This window comes from Puntigrus tetrazona, chromosome 1 (genome assembly GCF_018831695.1).
Source record: "Puntigrus tetrazona isolate hp1 chromosome 1, ASM1883169v1, whole genome shotgun sequence".
In the NCBI taxonomy this organism is placed as follows: domain Eukaryota; kingdom Metazoa; phylum Chordata; class Actinopteri; order Cypriniformes; family Cyprinidae; genus Puntigrus; species Puntigrus tetrazona.
Genome location: NC_056699.1, coordinates 283,382 through 304,666, shown reverse-complemented (window position 1 = coordinate 304,666; position 21,285 = coordinate 283,382). Strand labels below are relative to the sequence as shown.

The window sequence follows — 21,285 nt, the reverse complement described above, 5'->3', positions numbered from 1 at the left end:
GGCTATGCAGTATGGGATTAAAGACTTATAACTGAGGCTGTCATTTTCATGGACCAAGGAACCTTGAATGCTCTCTGTATTGACTGTTTGAGAAGTGTATTCCATGGTGATACATGGAATACAATCTTTAATCCACACAGTTTTATTTTATTTTCTTTCATAGCTGCAGCACAGCATGCTGGGCAAAATATTAACTTTTGCTCCAGCAATATGAGATGTTGGTGCCAGTTTTAGAAAGATTTTGAAGCAGCTACAGCAGCACTCAACAGCACCAGCAATCTGATGAACTACTCCAAACTGTTGAAGTTTAATAACTGACACCTGTTCTTGCATAACAGAAAACAGTCTGTTACACCAGCACTCCCTGATTTTTTTACTTTGCAAATCATATCATATTGTATGACCTAGTACAGGGATAATCAAAGTTCCAGTCTCTATATACACACACTTAAAAGGTAAGATAACTATGTATAGCAGAAAGACATATGAGCAGAAAGAGATACTGTATGGGGGTTAAATTCTTTCCTGAATAGTGCTTCGGTTGTTGTGTCTTGCAGTCTGTTTGGAATCAAGCCAGGGTCTGAAACCAGACCGTTGTTTGTTATTGGAGGATGTCTGATCTAAAAGTTAGTTTTTTTTAAAAAGTGCTTTCATGCAGAAGTCTGAAAAATCTTTTTTTTTTCAAATAACAATTCTTTTTATAGACATTTTCATGTCATAGCAAATTATTTTGTATACAGAATATTTGTGTTTAGTTTACAAAGTAATTTTGTCAAAAGCCATGTAGGAAAAATATTTTTAAGGAATATTAAAGCTTTAGAAAAAATTTTATGTAGTACACATGACGCATGGATTACTTTTAGTTATTTTTTTCCCACATTAGTCTAAACGAATTAACTTTTATGTTCCACTGAAAGAAATTAATTGATTTTGAAATGACATGACAGTGAGAAAAAATTCCATTATTGTCACTATTATAGTCACTAAAGGACCTTAATTTGTGACCTTATTGACCCCTACAGCTGCAGTTGTGAACTGAACTCCTTGAGATTATAAAGCATTAAGTGATGTTACTTAGCAGTGAAAGTGTATGGCGTGTGCTTTCCCAGAGCACTGAATTATAGGTTGCTTAATACCCTTTATCTAGGCTGAGAGGTCCTAGATAGGGTCAGATAATGGGTTGTGTGTCTTAAGCAAAGATCAAGCACTAAACCCTGTAAAGCCCTGTAAACTTGCTTATCTCTGCCCCATTTTTGACCACTGGAGACTCTGTCTCTGTGGGCTGCAAGTCCAAATTTGCCCACCAAAACAAATTACTTGTAGACAGAGAAAAAGAGAAAGTACATCTCTTTTTGTGTGTGAGTAGAGGAGAGGCGGGAACAGTGTTAAAGACTGGAAGAGGGAAGGAGAGAAGGAAGGAGAAAGAGAGAAGGTGGATAGCTTGTGGGCGTTGATACTACCCATGAGGCCATTTAATGGGCAGTTTGGAATGCAGGGAAAAGACTCAGCTGCCCTCTCAATGGAATTCTGTGTCTTTGAAAAAAAGAGAGAAAGGAAGCAAGCTTGTGGGAAATCCTTGCCTGACTGCTGCTGTGATGTTGAATGTTGGCCTGTTTTATTTCACAGAATGTGGCAAGCACAGACACAGAGACACTCCATTGCTCTTGTGTGAAACTGTGGACCTGCACTTTTGCCTGGAAGAGGCCAAGCCCAGGAGGCTTTGCACACAAAACCCATAAAGAGCTCCCTAAAGCACATGTTAGCACTAACACTACTTCCCTCACTACCCAAAGACTTAGCGTGAGCAGACTTGTTCCATATTTATTGCCTCTGTCTGTAGGTCAGTCTACCTATGAGTGTTTCTGTGTATTTGTGGTTGTTTTTCTGTTTGTTTGATTTCATTTGATCTACATTCTGATTATCATTCTGAATCAAATTTTTCTAGTTTTTTTCTCAGGTTTTGTTTAAAGTTGTAATAATTTTTTATGAAATGTACCCACATGCAAGTGTTTATAAAAAAATAATGCAGAATGCATCAAGCTAGAATAAAATGTTTTTGTTTAAAATATATTATGTTCATTCTTTTGTTGTTTTACATGTACAGATAGCATAATGGAGATATACAGATAGCATAATACAAATGAATATACAAACGGTTACTTAAACAGTGACATGTTTAACAAGTCCACTTAAAAGTCTATAAGTATTTAATTAGTAAACTATCAGTATACCTATTAAGTTTACTTTTAGTATAGTTGCAGTAGAAACTAAACATAGATGTAGTTGTGTTCTCAAAGCTTACTACTGTTATACTTAAAGGTATACATTGGAATAATAATAACACTTGTATATTAGTAGTACACTGATATTTGTATACTTTCTAAGTAAATTATACTTGAACTTTACTTAAGTGTACTTAATAAAATAAACTTGAAGTATACTTTTACTTCATACTTAAATACTATATTTATCCTGATGGATTTATGTGAAGATTGTTTTAAGTTCAATTATATTTTGACTAATATTAATTAGACAAAATTAGCTCTCAATTATACTGTAATGCTAAGTGGCTCAGTGGCTAAATATCAGGCCACAATAACAATTTAAGTAGTATTGGTATTGCCAGTAAGTGCAAATAACATTTGATTACATTTAAACTAAGTGAAAATAGCAGCATTTTTAGTGATATGGTATTTACATACACCAAGTGAAAATATAACATTTTTTTAGCATTGCACGCCATTTACACTGAATTTTATTTATACTAATTGAAAATAGCATTTAGTAATAAGGTGTGTCCTCGCTCCAAAAACGGGAAAATGGGAACTTGGGAGGAAGTTCTTGTGGAGGACTGGCGCCCAGGAGGGGGTTGGCCAATGGAGACAAACAGAGTCCAGGGCAGAAAAGATGGAGTAAGAAGCCAGGGAAGAAATAGGAGGGGTCCAGAGCAGGAGGAGATCCGTAGGATCCAGAGCACAGCCCTTACGACTCACGGAGGAGCCGACGGAGGGAGGAGCCATGGAGGAGGAATGGCCGCAGAGCCAGGGTGACACTGAGGAACAGGAGGACCTAGGCGACGCAGAAGGCACCAGCAACCGATGCGGAGACGGAGAACCAGAAGGACGTTGTGGAGCCAGAGCAACAGAGGACTGAGGTGCAGCCGGGGGGATGGAGGAGCCTTACAGAGCCAGAGGGATGAAGGGACGAGGTGAAGCCAGAGGAGAGGAATCCCGAGGTGATGGATGGTCAACGACAGCCCAAGCGGAGCCAGAGGGACGATGGAGCCTGGCTGAGCTTGTGGACTGATGGGCCACCGTGGAGGGGAGGGAACTAGGAGCCAAGTGGGAGCCAAGGGGTCTACAGGCTGATGTGGAGTCTAGGACTCAGAGGCTGGACGACAAGGTGAGTGAGGGATCCTCCACCCACAACGTTGATGGTGACTGGCAGACACGTGGCGAACTCCAACACCACATGGTGAGCTGAGGGTAAGCGTAATGGCTGCTAGGAGACTTCGACAGAGGCTGGATAGGGTGGGAAATCTTTGTGTCTGATCACTGAAGGGCGCGCTTGGGGAGCAGACTCTGGCAGGTGCTTTTGAGGTAGGGACTCAGGACGACTGGACGGGACCAGCAGGCATTCTGGACAGCTGGATGGAACCAGGAACTCAAGACAAAGGAGAGGTGCCAGGTCTAACTTGATCACAGTCATCCAGCTGTTTATGTAGATCCAGCAGCCCCAGACGTATAATCAGCCCACCCTCAGCTGTGGTGCAGTGGGCGGAGCTCCACTCCGTGCTTTCACTGTAGTCGACATTCTCCACCGTGCCGTGCGCTCTTGCCGGATCAAGGACCTGGTCTGACGATGACAGCTCGGGTTGCATGGCAATCCACAGCTCTGTCACTCCTTCTGGCGATGGCTCGATGGTCGCGGGTAACTACGCTTCTCTGTCAACAGTGGGCACTGGCTGTGGCGGGCTGGGCTCTGGATCTGGAGTGGGGCTGATGTCACTGAAAGTGGATCGAGCACAGGAAGCTGTCCGGGTAACGCGGGTTGCTGGCGAGGGCGACAAACTCCTCCGTGTAGCCCTCGAGACAGCGTTCCTCCAGCAGGAGGATGAGGAAATTAGGGTAATTTATCGGGGAAAGCAAAAAAACAAAAACAGTGAAACACGTCACTATAATAACGTTTTTTACGGTCCAAACTTCTGTCACGGTAGTTCAGGGAAGGAGTACTCGAGGAGAAGATAATCTTAATAGTTTTTAATCTTACACAATGGAACAAAGAACACTGCTGCAGACAGGCAGGCAGGTAACAAAAACCACGCATATAAACTACGAGATCGGACATACTGAACTGAAACAAACAGGAACTATATACACAAAGTAAATGACATAATTAAAATGACACACCTGAACACAATAAGACAATTAACAGAAAGTAGGTCACAGAGCACATGGGACATGAAAACAACAAAAGAGTCCAAATACATCACAGATATACTTTTTACAGTAAGTGCAAATAGCATTTTCTGCTATTTATACTACTTATAGCAAGTGGCAATTATCTACACCTCAGTATTGAAGTACATTATAAAAACAGAATACAACTTATTGAGTGTAAATGTTAATTTGAATTCAAATTATTAAATAGATGCTATGGTAACTTTTTGGTTTATTTTCGTTTTTATGAAAATAAGTGCTTTTCTGATGTGATCTGAAATTTACAAAGAAAAAAAAATAAAAATTGCCAAAAGGCTGATTTGAATCCAGTTCACTCATGTAAAATTAAGACTTTTTACCATCCACATCCCTGAAAGCTGATGTCAAATTATCTTCTTTTGTAAAGATGACTATCCCAATGACACACCGGTGGGAGGAGTTGCAGGCTATTCGCATTTAGTGTAAATAGACACTCCCAAAAAAGATGCCATTAAACAATATACTGTCTTTGTGTTGTTAATTAATTATTTTGAAGATTAAATGCAAAATTATTTCAATGTAAAAGAATTTCAGGTGGGAGTAATCACAATTAATTTCAGGAAACAACGTATGCGACTAATAACAGCATATATATATATATATATATATATATATATATATATATATATATATATATATATATATATATATATATATATATATAGCATCTCTACACATCAATAAATTAATATTGAACTATTTTTTTTCTTTTTACTTCTCTTGTTTAGAGGATGACAGTGGTTCCCCATATCATCGTGAGAGGCGTAATGCCATCAGTGGGCAGGCTGTGGTTCTGGGCATATCAGGAAAACTTAGTGAAGAGCCATCAACGTCTACAGAAGAACGCCCCCCATTAGTGAAAAAAGAGCTTCACAGTTCTCTGCCCCACCTGGCAGACCATACCATGCCCTATCGAGGGACACTGTTTGCCATGGACCCTCGCAATGGATACCTGGACCCTCACTATAGTAAGTTATTACTTTGTCATGTTCTCACAACCACTCACTAGTTTTTTTGGTTCCAATTTATTTTTTTGTCTTTTTATATTTAAACTATGTTAGACCCATCTTTAAATTGTAGATGGATAGTCCACCTAAAAAATGAGAAATACAAAATTACATGTTTAGGATTTTGTCCTAAAGTCATGTGTGTGTGTGTGTGTGCTTCTGTGTATGTAACAAATGATAGAAAGTTGCATTTAGGAAATGTGTATGAGGAAAAAACTGAAATTTGATTTGTTACTCACTGAAAGCCTTCTGTCATTTGCCTTATTTATTTTGGGTTAACCTATTCTTACCTATCCTAATTATGCTGTCTGAGCAACATGTTTTGCTGAAGACTGTTACCATGAATACCATGTACTGATAGACTAGATATTGTTAGTGCCTAAAACTTAAGGACGAATATTTAGTGCAAGAGCTAGCGTGCAAATTTTTCCCCTCTGTGAGGAGAAAGGCAAAGTTGCTAACAGATTGATTGGGCCTGACAGTTGACTAGTTGCCCTTTCTTTCTCATTCGCTCTTGCTTGCCTTTTAATTTTTTTCAGCGGGGAAGTTAGTATGGGGGACGTTCTTCTCTGCTCCCTAATTCCCTCATTAGGGGCAGAGTGTAAGCACACAACTCCAGTCTCACTTATCAGCAGCATGATCAAAGCGCCAAAGAGAGGAAAGCAGTCAAACTCCCCCTGCCTTGTTCTTTTCCATATTCTCAGTTTCTCTTGTCTTGCCCACCATACTCCCCCATCATTTTTCTGATAATCATGAGAGACTCTTAGCAAGACAGCGAGAACATGTGAATGGAGAGTATAGAGTAAAGGAGAGAAATAAAGGGAGAGAGAGACAGATGAGACTAGTCAAAGCTGTTTAAGAGGTTAATTTTGTGGACCACCATTCCCTGACTATCACCTATGGACGAGAATTCAATGTGATGGCTTGTTTAGTTTCGATAAATTGGCCTTGAATTGTGTTTGATGGTGTAGTTTTAATCTATGTTACTTAATGAAATGTCTTTAACTTCATTCTCTCTCACAAAACAATTTACTGTGTCATTGTTTAGACCTTTTTCATTAGCAGCCCATGTGCTTTGCTGGTCTAGTTTTAGTCTGTCCATCTTAATGCACAAAGGTCGGCTACAAACTGACCCCTCAGACCCCTAATATATTGACTAACAATAGTGTGACCACCTCAGCAAATGTGCCTCTTTCACTTTACAGAAAAACCTAGACAAATACGCAGAGAGAGTTATAATGGGAGGGGGGTTTAGGGAAGTCTGTGTAAAAAAAAAGTTTAAAATTCTGTCTTTAAGCACCTAACTAATTTATAGAAAAATAAAAAAGGGGGGAAAATGAAGGAAGACCAAAAAGACTGACAAGAAGGGAAAATAGTGTTATTTTGTGGGGGAGGGACAGACTGAAGGAGCAATGCAAGAAAGAGCAAAAGTGAAAGAGGGATGTTCTTGGTGGCTGGAGCCTGCAAGGGGAGGCTGGGGCAGAGGGTGCTGGGTGAAAGGGTGGTGGGGGTCAGAGGTCTGATGGAGAAGGCAGACATTGAAGCATAGTGGTTCAAAAACGGCATGAAAAGTCAAAGGGGCCTCTTAGTCAGTACATTCTCTCTGCATGGGGGATCACCAGGGTAGCAATGAACTGTGGAGTGGAGAAAATTGACGGTGGAATGAATTCTGGAAGGAGTGAGAGGCCCTCTCCCCATCTCACTGCCCAGAAATAAATTTCACAGACATGCCTCTGGCAATTAATAAAATTTTTATTAAATGAAAAAATGTATTGTAGTAGCCCCTAATTGCTAAAGCTAGCTTATAGAACATTTTAAACTACCTACAATACAGCTTTATAATTTGCAAATACAAATTACTTTTTTTTCGTAATAAAGAATAAAAGATATATTTTCATTTTCTTGTAAATGTGTGTTTTGATGCAAGTTTTATTTTTGTGTGTGTTTGAAACACATTTTTTCTAAACTCCGAAAATATTGGCTGTAGCTCTATGAGTTAGTAAAGGGCTCAGTGTACTTTGGATGATAGATATATTGTACACTCCTCACCAGAGGGGATTATAAGAGACCAGGGCCCTTTAACAAACCTTTCCTAGCCCCATCACTCCTTAGCTCTTAAAAACCACGCTAGCGCCATTCACTCACCTCCACAGGCTTTGAGGTGTGAAGAAACTTGACCCTCATCCACATGCACACACTCATGTACAATAGAGCTCCCTGCCTTTCTCTTTCCCTTTGGAGATCCATCAGCTCATAAATGTGTCCCAGGTGTGTGATAGTGTAAGTGTGATCACACATTTGTGTGTGTAAGTATGTGATGGAGAGCGAGTCGGGCTCTTTGTGCTGTGTATGCACTAGTACTAGAGGCAGGTAAAGCATGATTACTCTTCCTATGGCTTGTGTCAAGGCCTAATGCTTCTAAATGAACCTCCACCTGCCGCCTCTGCACACCTGGTCACCACGGCAACACACAGTGAGGCACCCTGGGAGTAGGTGTCAGGAGCAAAGTGCCAAATGACAAGTGCCAGAGAAGGGGGAAGGTATGAATAGTTTAGATACAGCAAGAACCTCTGAGAAAGTCAGATAAATCTCCTTTCTACTGCTTTGATGAGTCAAGGGCTAATACTAAATTTACACAAACTCCTCACACCCACTGTATAAGTGCATAAAGGCCTAGCGTGTTTAGCATAAGGAGTGCACAGGATAAATAGCCCTCTTTGTGAGCATTAGATGAAGCATTAGCATTAGCCATCGTTCCTGAGCCTTATCCTCTTTTCTCAAACAAACACTGGATAAGAGTCTCATGGTCCTGCTTAGCAGCATGTTAATACACAGTACGGATAAGACGGCGGGATTGAAAGATGGATTAATGAAGGGAAGAGAGCTAAATGTGGGGAAGTGTGAAATGCGGCTAGCAGTGAGACATCTGTTTATATTGTTCACTGATTAGCAGGTCATCCGGCCGCAGTAACAGAGGCACTTGCTGGCATTGCACTTCTTACCTCTCTTGAGAAAGTTGAAGATCCTTTTCTTCTTTCTCTTAATCATCTTTCCTTATTGTTTGTATTTTCTTAAAAAGATGTGTTCTTTGCCAGTAAGAGTTATGTCCCATTAGGGGAATTAAAGCATGTTGAATTGAATGTTTTCCTGAATTTTTTAATTTTTAGATGGAATGAACATGTTTTGAATAAGACAAGCAGGGAGGGACAAAATCTTGCTGTTCTGCAATGTTTTAAAATCTTGGACATGCACATGATTGTTCCACCAGCTAAGCCATTTCCTTTGCTTAGCAAACTCAACTAAACAATAGGTTTATTTATGTTCCTCAGTGCAGTCTTGGCTGTCCTTACAATCTTAAAACATTGTGCCTTTTTTCACAAACACTTTCCTAAAGGTCTCCAGAGTTTAGCTCTTTGAAGCTCCCTTGTCCTTGACATTCAAGCCTACGAGTGTCATTACTGCAAAGAGGGTGCTCTCCTAAGCCTACTTAGTGCCGGTCTACAACTTCTCAGTGTGAACTACTGTCTCCACTCAAAAACAAACTGGTTTGCACCTTTAGCTTTATCAGCTGTGTGGGGCTACAGTTTCAGTCCTCTGTGTTCCTTGCTGGATAAAGATCTACCAAGTTTCCTAAAGCCTGTAATCCTTTACCAAATTCTCATTGATTCCTCACACCAGAGTCCAGACAAACCCACACGAGGAAGGACTGATGATATCCAACCAAACAGACATATACTTCTGTCACGGCTTGCATCCTCTCTAGTCAGCTTCTTATTGGTGCACACCATATTATAGAATATTTCTACTTCATTGCCCTTGATGAAGCATAGCAAGGCACTGCTGCTGGAAAAAAAGAATAGTCAAGAGCTTTCTGAGACGATTAAATGTTCAGCTTGACACTGATATACAGGATGAATAATCCTTGGTCTAAAAACATATATGCCTCCAAAGCCAACCATTCAATTACTGTTAAATTGTAAATGGCAGCTGTCAGACATGAACATGACCAGAACAAACATTCTGAATAACGATATGAAATTAACATTTGGAGTCTGGTTGCCTAAACAGGACTTTTTAAGAGACAATTAATTTTTGAATTAATCAATTAAATTGAAACTTCCATCCATTCTGGTTGTTAGCCAAGTGAAGCCTATGGTCATTTTAGAACTTCTCACATATTTCTGAGCACTGACGTCATGAGTTAAGGTAAATTAGTTTTCTTTCTGTCTTCTTCTTTCTTTCTTTATTTCTTACTTCATTGTTCACTTGTTCAAAAGGGCCTATAGTTGAAGAAAAGCTTTTGCTTATATTCCAAATTTTGTGGAAAATCAGGAAACTTTAGCATGACTATAGTTTTTCAAAAATGTGCTTGCTCTGTAATCATAAAAACGCCTCAAATTGAGGATACAAACCTAAGAGAGGCTCCCACTGACCACTTCAGTGGCAAGGCTTGTCTGTATGATTGTCTCCGCATTGGATTTGTGAAAGAGGCGCGCTGCTGTGGCCCAGTCAGAGCTCACTGGGGGTCAAGATTCCTGGAGCAGTCTTAGAGAACTAGTAAGAAATCTCTTCAACTCATTCATCCTAATCCTTTCATTTTGAGGGAGAATCTTTCATTGTTGTTAGCCCTCTTGGTCTAGTACACCACAGATAATCGTAAAGCTTTTTTAAAGATGTATTACAATATATGGTTATGCCAAAACACCCCAATGCTTCTTTGACTTACCTCTTTTTTTTTCTTCAACCTAGAGGGTTCAGGGTGAAACCTGTTGAGAGTGGAAATGCTCTTCAGCACTGCCTGATGCTAGAATAATAAACATTGATTGCTTTCTCTTTTCATCCTGGAAACTAGATCTGTCGAATGTGCCCCAGTCATTCATATGACATGTGTTTCCTTGACGTCTGCATTTGGATGATCATAATTATAGGCTATCTCAGAGATTTTTTTAGAGAGAGAAACTGTAAGAAAGCCTGTTTTTTTTAAGGATAGAGGCAACTTCTGTTAGTAACTTCACTACCCACTGTAAAACTTTTGGCTTAAAGACATGGGAGTCCTATGAGGTCCCTTTCTCTCTCATTTTTCAAGGGGACTACTACTGTGTAAATCTATCACAGCACTACTCACTCTCATCCTAACATGCTGCTGTTGTCTATTGAATAATCTCAGTGGGTATTCAGACAGCATTACACTCGCTTCAGTTTTCTCTGTGTTTATGTGTGTGAGTGTGTGTGTGTGTGTGTGTGTGTGTGTGTCTGTGTGTGTAAATTAACTTTAAATTATAATATAGTATCCATTTATTTATTTATTTTATTGTATTATATGGTCATTTTCCACACTTATTGTGAGCTATAGATTTTTATATCAATAAAAGTATGTTTTAAAGGTTACAGATTTGGAAGGTTACAACTATGTGCATTCACAGTATTTTTCAAAAGATCTATATAAAATTCTTTAACTCTTTAATGTTAGTCAAACCACCACTTTTCTCAGCCTGTATTGAAGCGAGAGAAAGCTAATGACATTTCCTTTCCCTAATTATTACAATTTGTCTATATGTGGTAACTAGGGAGTCATGGTTGTTCTCAGTACTTATCACAAGAAAAGCCAAGACAGAGAGGAATGGAGGGAAAGAATGCTAGGTAGAGGGGAGGGCGTAACTAAGCAGAAAATGAAGAGAAACATAAAAGAATGGGAGCTGAAGGAGGTCAGGTCCATCACAGGCTTAGCATTGCCTTCAAAGATGGCTGGGACAGGTGGCAGCTCGAGACAATCTCACTCTGCAGGGCAGCATCCTCTCAGGAGGAGATAAGGGATCCCTCTGTCCATCCTCCCCCTACTCATCTCCCACCATCCCCCCTCTCTCCTCACCTCTCCTCTCCTGCGTGGCACTCTGTGCTGGAAGCTCTTTGATGTGTGTGAAGTGGGATGACTGGCTGTGTATGAGGTACAGGAAAGGTTCAGCGTGGAGGTCTCTGAGGTGTGCGCTACTCTGCTCTCTCATTAAGGCAGTGGGTTTGGGTTAATCAGCTTTAAAGTTTATACACATACACTTTTGTCTTCCAGCCCTGGGCAGCCACCCCTGGGTACCACCTGCTTGATAAAGAAGTAACAAAGAGAACAAGAGATGGCAAGTGCAAGAGACAAGAAGAGAAATGTTCATTGCCTGATTTAGTTGTGCTTTCTCACTCTCCTAAGGCCTGGTCTCTCAACGAGACCTGTGTCGCTGAGGATTATTTGGGACGTTTTGTTTGGTGGGACAGAATAAATGGATTATAACTCCTGCTTGTTTTTAGGGCATTACACTCTGAGTGCCAAGAGGGATACGGATTTGCGCTGAGGGACAGACCAAAGTGCAGATTGTGGATGTGTAAACAAAGGGGAACAAGTGACAAATGTGAAAAATGACAATGTGACAAAAGGTGTGCTGATTTATCTTCCATTGGAGCAGGTCACAGATTCTGAAAACATCAGCGGTTGAAACCAAATCTAATTGTATTTATGTATTTAGAGTTACAATGCACAATGTATTTAGTTACATTTAGAACTAACTAAAATTTCTAACAGGAAGAGAAAAGTTAGAGACAAATAAAAGTTTGAGAGTGAGACAAATGGAGCAAGTTAGGTGCAGGTATTAATATATCGTAAGGTGCCTACCCATATCTACTCCTGTGACTTGACCATTATTACAAGGAATTGATACAGAATTATCTCTCTGCACCTTTTGCTGTCTTGGCACATTAGGATTATTGTCTTACTGGCCCATCTTAATTTTCCCCCTGTGGAATGTTCAAAAATCAATAGAAGAAACATAAACTTTAGAATACTGTTTCTTAATTACTGCATAACTATTAAGGAATTATTGAAGAACTAAAAGATAATTATTTATTAACACTTAACTCACTGTGGTTAACTAAAAAGTTGTGTTAACTAATCACTATGTGATGCAATTTTATGACAGTGTTAAGTAATAGTTAGATAATCAATAAGTAATGAATTCTTTCATACCCCCTGAAGAGCTACCTAAGGTTCAAGAAAAATAACTTTAACTTTAACATTTTTTCTCTCAGTGCTTGCCTTACATACAGGAATAATGTATATGAAGAGTTCAGATGCAAGTCTCTAAATGCCATCAAAAATGAGACGAGTGAATGTTCTTCACGCATTGTATATGTTCATCAAGTACTTTCACAAATTTTTTAAATGAAATTAACACAAGTAGGTGCCAGTAGTAGGCGTTTAATGAGTGAGTCATTGACTATGTTTATATGCACACAAATAATGTGATTGTTTCAGAGTAAGCACTTAATCGCTATATGATGTTTACGTGTCAAGAGCAAAGCTATTCACTCCTGTTTACATGCAATTTCCATATTGTTAGTATTCACTAAAAAGTTTATTACTGCCATATTCATATACCCAAATACACAGGACAAATTATGGACTCTGAAAGATTGCAGTTGCTTTACTATCTGCTGTTTTATTTATTGTACGTCTGTCACGTTCTCTGGACTTTGTTTATTGTTTTTGTCGTGTTCCGTTTGACCTACTGTTAGTTAATTGTCTTTATTGTCTTCAGCTGTGTGTAGTTAATTTAGTGTTTTACGTTGTGTATTTAAGTCCTGTGTTTTCAGTTCCGTTTGTCCGATCTTGTCGTCTTTATTGTCGTGTGATTTTGTCTTGCCTGCCTGCCTGCCTGTATTTATATTGTTTATTTCATCATCTGAATAGATTAAAACGCTTTATTTTCATTTATGTTCGTTGTGAGCTCTCCTGCTTATCACACCCGTGACAACGTCTCAGGGCCATAAAAATGTGATAGCATGTGACTGCACACAATTAAAATTAGACTGATGTAGTATTACTATTACTTTTATTTATAAAAAAAATAGTATATTTTTTCCACTTAAAAAATGCAACTGATTGCATTGGTGCCTCCATGTCCTGCAGAGAGTGCTAAATATGCATAGCTCAAGAGACTGTCCCAGAGGCCTTTCCTTTCCACGATTCTGTTCCAGTGGCCTCACCTGTCCACAAATCTCCCTTAGAGGCCTCTCCTATCCATGAATCCACTCCGGTGCCTCCAGAGGTGGCAGTGTCTACTGCAGAACTTCCCAAGATAGTGGCGCCCTTTCATGAACTCACTGTCTGTCCTGTCAAGGCCATGGAGGCCATTCATGAGCCCACTGTCAACTTTGTCACAGCTATAAAGGCCACTCACAAACTTACTGTCTGTGTCTTGTTTCCCTGTTTGGTACGTATGTATACTTCATGTAGCCATTATCTCTTGTCATGTACTGAATGTATATTGCCCTGCTGTCAGTAAGTGTTTATGTCAAAACATAGTCAAGTTTTCGTCTGTTTGTATTTTGGATATTACTTTTGTTTAATAAATCTGCATTTGGATTCTTTAGCTTACTTACTTATCATTGCAATATTATTTTATTGTTTTATTTGGGCAAAAAAGCATTAGTAATGTGCAGAATATTTTCAAACTTGACCACTTGATGGTTTGCCTGAACTAATCTGTCTTACCTGATGTCTAAGAGACCATGATCAAAACGGAACAAAACAGAACTGTAGCATTTGAATCAATCAGATACACACCTATTTGTTATACTTAAAAATAATATTTAATGCTCATTTCACTCAACCAAAGGGTCATTAAAAGTGCACCTTTGAGGGTCTGGGGACCCTTCTCCCAAAATGCAGCTAACACCTCAGAAAGGCAGAACAGGCCTTTGGTTCCATGGCAACCCATCTAATAACACTAATCTATTGCTTATAGGTATGTGGACAGAGCAACTCTGTCTCTGTATTGTATACTCAGGGCTCAAACTGAGTGGGGAATGTGGGGGGATGGCATTCTCTTGTGGAAAAAAAATACCAAAAGCATACCCTCTTTAAAACCACCATCGTCCCCTTTTAATTATTAATTTTGTATATTAATTAAAACTTATCATGCACATGAAATGTTCAAATTGTAGTTATGTTAATTAAATTAAATAATGGCAACTGTGGGTAGGACTGGCCATCAGAGTATGTGAGTAAATTGGAGTAGCAGCAGCATTGGCATGCTGCATTTAATAATCACTCCACTCCAGCTCCACTCCGGGTTCAGCTTTTCCCGCGCTCACTTCACTCCTTGGAATCTGATCAGAAACTGATGTTTTAGTATGTTTGAAATATTACGGTTCTATTTCAATGCATAGAAAGAAGAAAATAAAAGTAGTGTTTTAAAGTTACAGTTCATCGCACAAAGTTATTGTGTAAACTTTTTTTCCTACCACATGCTGAGCTAATAACATTGTCAGCATTATTGCTCCTTTTTGCAGTTCAGATTTTGTTTGTGATAAAAATAAAAATAGCCCACATTTTAATTTTTAGCTACGAATCACAGGTTTCTGCTTACTGAAGTAGCACATAAAATTATATTTGTTTGCTGTTTAAATAATATGCTTTCACCTGAAAATATGTATTAGCCTATCTAGAAGGACAAATACATTTCTAAAAGCGTAACTTATCTCTCACATCATCATAGCATTCACATTCTTTCTGATTTGAGAGATCCTTTTCTATCCGGTGAGTTAAATATGTTTAACGTGAATTCATTCTAAATATGCCGTTTTTGTCATTGGTATGAATTATAGTCTACTTGTGATAGAGAGGTGGTGGAGTGCTTTTGGAGTGAGGTAAAACCATGATGCTCCAACCTCCGATCCTTGCTCCGTTCAGAAACAACACGTTCCACTCACATAGCCTACTCTGCTGGCCAAATCTTTGTAATTTTTCGTTTAATATGTTTGTGAAGTTTTTATAATGCCTATTTAATTTAAACATGTCTTAAGAGTCCAAAAGCATGCAGTTTGAATGCCCTTATAATTCCAGCAATGAAAAAAACAATGTAGCCTACTTTTATGAATATAAGCACATGTGCACAAGCACAAATGTGCTGTTAATTTTGCAATTAGTGTGTAAAATTACTTTCAAGAGGTCGTAGTCTGAAACAGTGCAGTCTGTGGTTCTTTGAGATACTGAGAAGATCAGGCAATCCTTAAGTGTTGCGCCAGACCTTCTGACCTTGACTTTCCATTGAACCAAAGATTCCATCTTTGGAATTCATCACTCTTCAAATCAAGAAGAACATGATTTTAAGTCCAAAACCTTGTAACCATCACAACTTTAATCCGAGACTGCACCTGAACCCTAACCAGTGAGGCAATGCAAGTATCATACATTTAACTAATCACAACAGGGGTTTAGTATTAGTTATAGCCCCCGTTATAAACAGCACTGATGGTATACATGAATGAACAGATTAGTAAATGGCAACGTAATTCTGCTACAGTTACTACTGGCAGCTGATATCAATTATTAAAATTACTCATAATTAATTAATTATTTATATACATTTCCCTTAATAAGCTGATTTGCTACAGAACCAAATACTAAAGAATCCTTTTCTTTTCTCTTCTTTTTTTATGCGGGTGGATATTTTTTTACATTCAAGAGTGATAAATAGAGAGGGCCAGAAACCTACAGTCTGACTCGCAATGCTCATTTTAACAAATAAAATATTTATTCACCCTTTTCTACTTCCCTCCCTACATATCTCTTGATTTGTTTTCTCTGCCTGCACTTTCCCATCTCAATTCCAGGCACATTTGGTGCATTTGGATAATTTGTAACAATGTAATTAGCCAATTACAGTCACACTAATCTGGAACTGTAATTAAACAGAAAACACAAAAGTCAACAGTAACCCCCGCAGAGCAGTGCTCAACAGCACTTGTGTGTTGACATGGACACAGATGCAGCTGGATCAAGCAACCAGTGCCCAGAGTGTTTTATAATACACATGCTGGTGTTTTGGTGTCCTCAAGGTACACTTCTCATTATGAGCTTACCAACTGCTTACAAGAACACACAGGTAAGCATGGGTGTTTTTTGTGTGTTTTTTCCGGTTCACACAAACATATACAGTGAAATAAGCACTTGCTTTCCAATTGACATGTATAACTCATACAAACTTACAGGGTTTAATGTTCATTGGCCCTTCAGTCATCAGCTTTGTGCTGGCAAGCATGTTTGAGCAGTGAGATCATGAGTGAGTAAAGTGGCGTAATGAAGTATTGATAGTTGGGACACACCAGGGGACACACACAACACATAGAACAGCATAGAACTATACTAGGTGATGTCCACATGTCAGAATTGTGCAGTAAAAACCATGCAATTAGTTAATGATATAGCTATTCAAACTAATTGTGAACACTTAACAGATTGATTATGATTATATTTTGTAGTCAAACTTAAAGCAACATTTGGTAGTTGTGTATGTTGGTTCAGGGTTGGCATCATCTGTGGTCCTTTGATTTGGCATCATCTCTTTTTGGGTGTTTGGTAATCTCAGATTTCAGATCTTAAAAGTGGTTGGATCCAGACTGAAGCTGTAATTAGTTACCTCAGAATTCTTGTGGCAAAAACAGAGAAGGAAATACATTAATATATAGTGTAACTGCTGTTCTAACCTAGCAAAAATACCTACTTCATAGGTAGCCAGTGTAGACACTGTAAAATTGGGGTAAAATGGTCACATTTTCTTGACTTGGTAAGGACTTTAGCAGTAGCATTTTGGAGTAGTAGCTTCTTTATTGAAGATACAGGACAATCACCTAGCAGTGCATTACAGTAGTCCAGTCTTGAGACCATGAATGAATAAACTGCAGCAGAAACAGGAAGCATCTTCTGCAGCTTAGCAGTGTTTCTAAAATGCAAGAACGATATTACTATAACATGTGAAATATGATTTCCAAAAGACAAGTTGCTTTCTAATATAACACCTAAATTATTGACTATAGAGGAAGAAACAGTACTTCCATCTAACCGCAAATTCTAATCTAGTTTCTGTGTACTGTTTTTGTCCCAGTAAGTAATATCTGTCTTATCCAAATTGAAAAAAAAAAATATTGATCATCCAATTTTTTACATTTTTAACACTATTCATTATCTCAGATCATTTCAAATTTTCATCTATTGTTCATGTTAAGAACTATTAATTAATTGTTCATTAATTGACTAATCAAATGTTTATTAATAAACCATTTAAATCATTATAATGAGCATATAATTGCCTACAAAGCCTAATAAGTGCTCAAGCACATACATAAAGCTTACTACATCGCACCAGCAGAAGCTATGATTATGAATGTGTCAGGGAAACAGTAAGGACGTAGCATTAACATTCTAATAATTCACTGATGAACAAGTGCTTTCTTGTCGGCAACATTCACTCGTCACGCCTGCAATATTGATGTACCTGTGTTTATATTTCACAGAGATTACATAATCTGAGAGTATACTCCATTTGAATTGGTTAATTTTTAAGTAGACATTTCACTCTCTATAGATATGTTTTTTAACATACGTATTACTCTTATCTGTATGACTAAAAATTACAGAGTATTTTTGGAGTCCAACTATACTGCAAGACACATGAATAACACACATTTTTCTAGATTTAAATTAGATTAAGTAGCCATGTAAAGCTGCTAATCATTACATATTCCATATGATAAACCATATTTGTGGTAGATGAATGATAGATGCATTTGTATGACCTGCTGTGTACTCCAATGCACTCCATTGCTATAAACCAGCCTTCACTTGAATACCCGCAATAAGATATAAAAATTTGCAAGGTAAAGCAGCTTTGGCCTGATGCATGTTTAACAAGTGTGGTTTCTTTCTTTGTTTCTTTTTAACACTTTAACATTTCAGTAATATTATTTTTTCACTTAAAGTTTTCTAACTTGAACTATATACAGTCACAAATAATTATTTACTATTTAAAGTCTGTGTCAATATCACCATAACTATATCAGCATCACTTGGTCATTGATTGTAGTTTAGCTTCTCAAAGCTAAATCCTAAAAATGTTTTCTTTATTAGTAACATGCCATTATATAGGAGGTGTTGAATTTAGTTTTTATTTCCTTGCATTCTCTTATGTAGATTAAAGTAAACAGGTTAAAAGTAAAAATATGAATGCAATATAACATATATTTAGCAAAGTCCTCCTCTTTATAGTTATTTTTCTAGCTGACAAATAAGCTTACAGACACTAAATGTTTTCTTCAGAAATAAATATATTGTTATGTGCTATTGTTTACATGTTTAAATTGTAAACATGTCTTAACATATAGGCCCACATCTTGGGCCATGTCTATTCATGTAAGAAGTCAGAAGAAAGAAATGGTTTTATTGTCAAGTAAACAAATAACAAACAAATAAAATAAAAATAAACAAATGTTGTTTCACGTATTTTTATTGTATTATTTATCATGAGGTAGATTGTCTGGGGGAAGAAACACCTTAAAGTTATGTTTGGAACGCTAGTTCCCAGAGGAAACAAGACGCTGTGTTGAATGCACTTGGAATATTTTCATTGTATCACATGTATAATCAGTCCAATTGATGGGCGGAGAGCTTAAAATCACTTAAGGGAAGGGCTCACAGAGATTCCCAAAGTATGGTAGGACACACATAGGCATGGTAAGCAGCTAGGGCCACCATGAAAACCTTCAAGGTAGAGATAACCTTTGTCAATTGAAACTGTTCAATTGACAAAGATCTAAAATGGGACGCAAGACTCAGTTTCTCAAAACTGACCACTGGTGTACTTAGAGCTGCTAACTCAGTGCCCTGAAATGGAGCATAGGCAGGGGACAGGCTGCTCCAGCTGCTCTAGAGTACTAAGAAGAGGTAGAAAGCCTTTCCAGTACTGAGAGAAGTGCTTGCCAGAGACCATTTGTGCCCTGAAGCACCATGGGTTGGCGGACCAATCTCCTGAGGGCACAGATGAGAAACAGGCATCACATGATGAGGTCTACACTGGACCTACCCTCAGAGGTCCTGAGCTATGGGTGTCAGGACATTATTTGAGGGAGGAAGAGAACACAGTGTGGTCTTCTGAACCCAGAGAGAGAGAGCACTAAAGCTAGGGAAAAAATGTGGAAAAGGTGAGCCTGTCTCTGATCCATCCACTAGATACATCTCTGATCCCCACAATCTCAGTCACCACCGTGCCTCAACTGCAGTTTTGACCAGAAGAGCAAGATGACAAAAATGGACAGTGTGTCTGGTGGGAGCAGAGTGTTTGTGTTACATTTGAGCACAAGTATAGCAACTTAAACTACAATAAATAGCAGACTGGCACTTATTATACACAAACACAGGACAAAAACAGGAAATGAAAAGATATGAAAGATAAGTGTTCCATATGCTTCAGATATTCAACTAACGTCTGATTGGTTCTAGAGGCAAAGTTCTTAGGAACAAGGAGGTCTTTCACATATGAATATTGCATGTACACCGTTAAAAATAGATATTTGAAACAACTACTTTCATATTTCATTATATTTAATGCGTTTTTTTTGTTTGTTTGTTTTGGGGGGGGGTTTTGTGAGGAACGCTATTGACCCAGAGATGTTTGGAGCATGGTCAATGATGTTATACTGTTAATTAGTGAAAGTTTTATCTTCTTGGCTTCACTTATGACTTTTTAAGTGACAGGAGAACAGAAGCAGTTATTATTCTCAAAATCTGATCTGTTGGTCACAATGCAATTATCTCTCGATCAGGGAGTTAACATAACATTACTCCAATCCCCCACAGATCATATGTAATGAAACTTTAAGCGAGAGGATGAGAGAAGCAAAGAAAAAGTAAGTCTTTATAAAATTATTATGGGAGTGATTTTAGTAAATGCTTCAGGCCTTATCATCATCCTAAAATAATAAGCTGTAATTGTGATCATTTGCACACTCTCTTTTCTGTTCAGTGAATGTTTGTGTTCCATCAGAAACTAATGAGTTTGGTCAAAGTTTGCCTTTAATCATCTCTTTCATTAAACCTTTTTATAACCGCGTCTTAATGAATGCAGCGTGAAATAATGACAGCAAAAAATTGCCCTCTGCATTATGCATGGCTACAAAAAGTGGTAGTTCAAAAGCAACTACCACTAGTGTTGAAAATGGAAATAGTAGACTAAAATTTACAGGATGTATTTGAAATAATTTAGATTATACCAGTAAATTTGGGAAAGAGAGTATTTAGTTCTCATTGTCATTGATTGCAGAATGTGTTGCAGAAGTTTACACTCCCTTTAGAAGCAATTAAAAAGGAAAAATCTGAATTATACAGTTTCTATTAAAATTATTTACAGAGTGGCTCTCATAACTTGTTTCATAACATATTTATTTTAACATAAATAATTAAGACATTACTAACAGGTAAAATAAAATATAATACATTTTACATTTTGTTAAAAAAGCTGTTTAAATGACAACTATACCATGGTTGAAACGCTAACTGAGTCCTAACTTGAGTCGTGAAATGTCAGTTCATGTACACTCTACATTAAAACTAGTAATAAAAACAAGCTCCATGCTTAGAACTGAGGCACACTTCACATTTGACTTGAAATGTTTTGCAACTCTTTGATGTGACATTTATTGTCTGAATTTCCTGAAATAATTGAAACAATTTATTCAGCACACATGGTTACCAATGCCAAAAAAAATCTGTAAAAATATGAGTATTTTACACCCCTAATATAGTCCCTTTAAATGTAAAAAAGAGAGTCAAATAAACATCTGTCATTCATGCAGCAAAACAGAGAGCATGAGAAAGATGGAAAGAAAGGAGATCCCATTAGGCTAATTAGGATCTCAATTTGAGAGACCAATCACTTTGAGTGTATTAAAATGAGCCAATGAACATTGACATGCACTGATTGCAT

The 21,285-nt window shown here is 38.0% G+C and overlaps 1 protein-coding gene across 1 annotated transcript in view; it reads left to right on the top strand.

Annotated features, from left to right (window-relative positions):
- The window catches only part of gli3 (GLI family zinc finger 3), a 150,881-nt gene that overhangs the window by 56,937 nt on the left and 72,659 nt on the right, over nucleotides 1-21,285 (top strand). Inside the window, exon 3 of the mRNA XM_043247627.1 lies at nucleotides 5,207-5,446. Within this exon, the coding sequence (XP_043103562.1) occupies nucleotides 5,207-5,446 (240 nt within the window). The remainder of the gene's footprint in view (nucleotides 1-5,206; nucleotides 5,447-21,285) is intronic.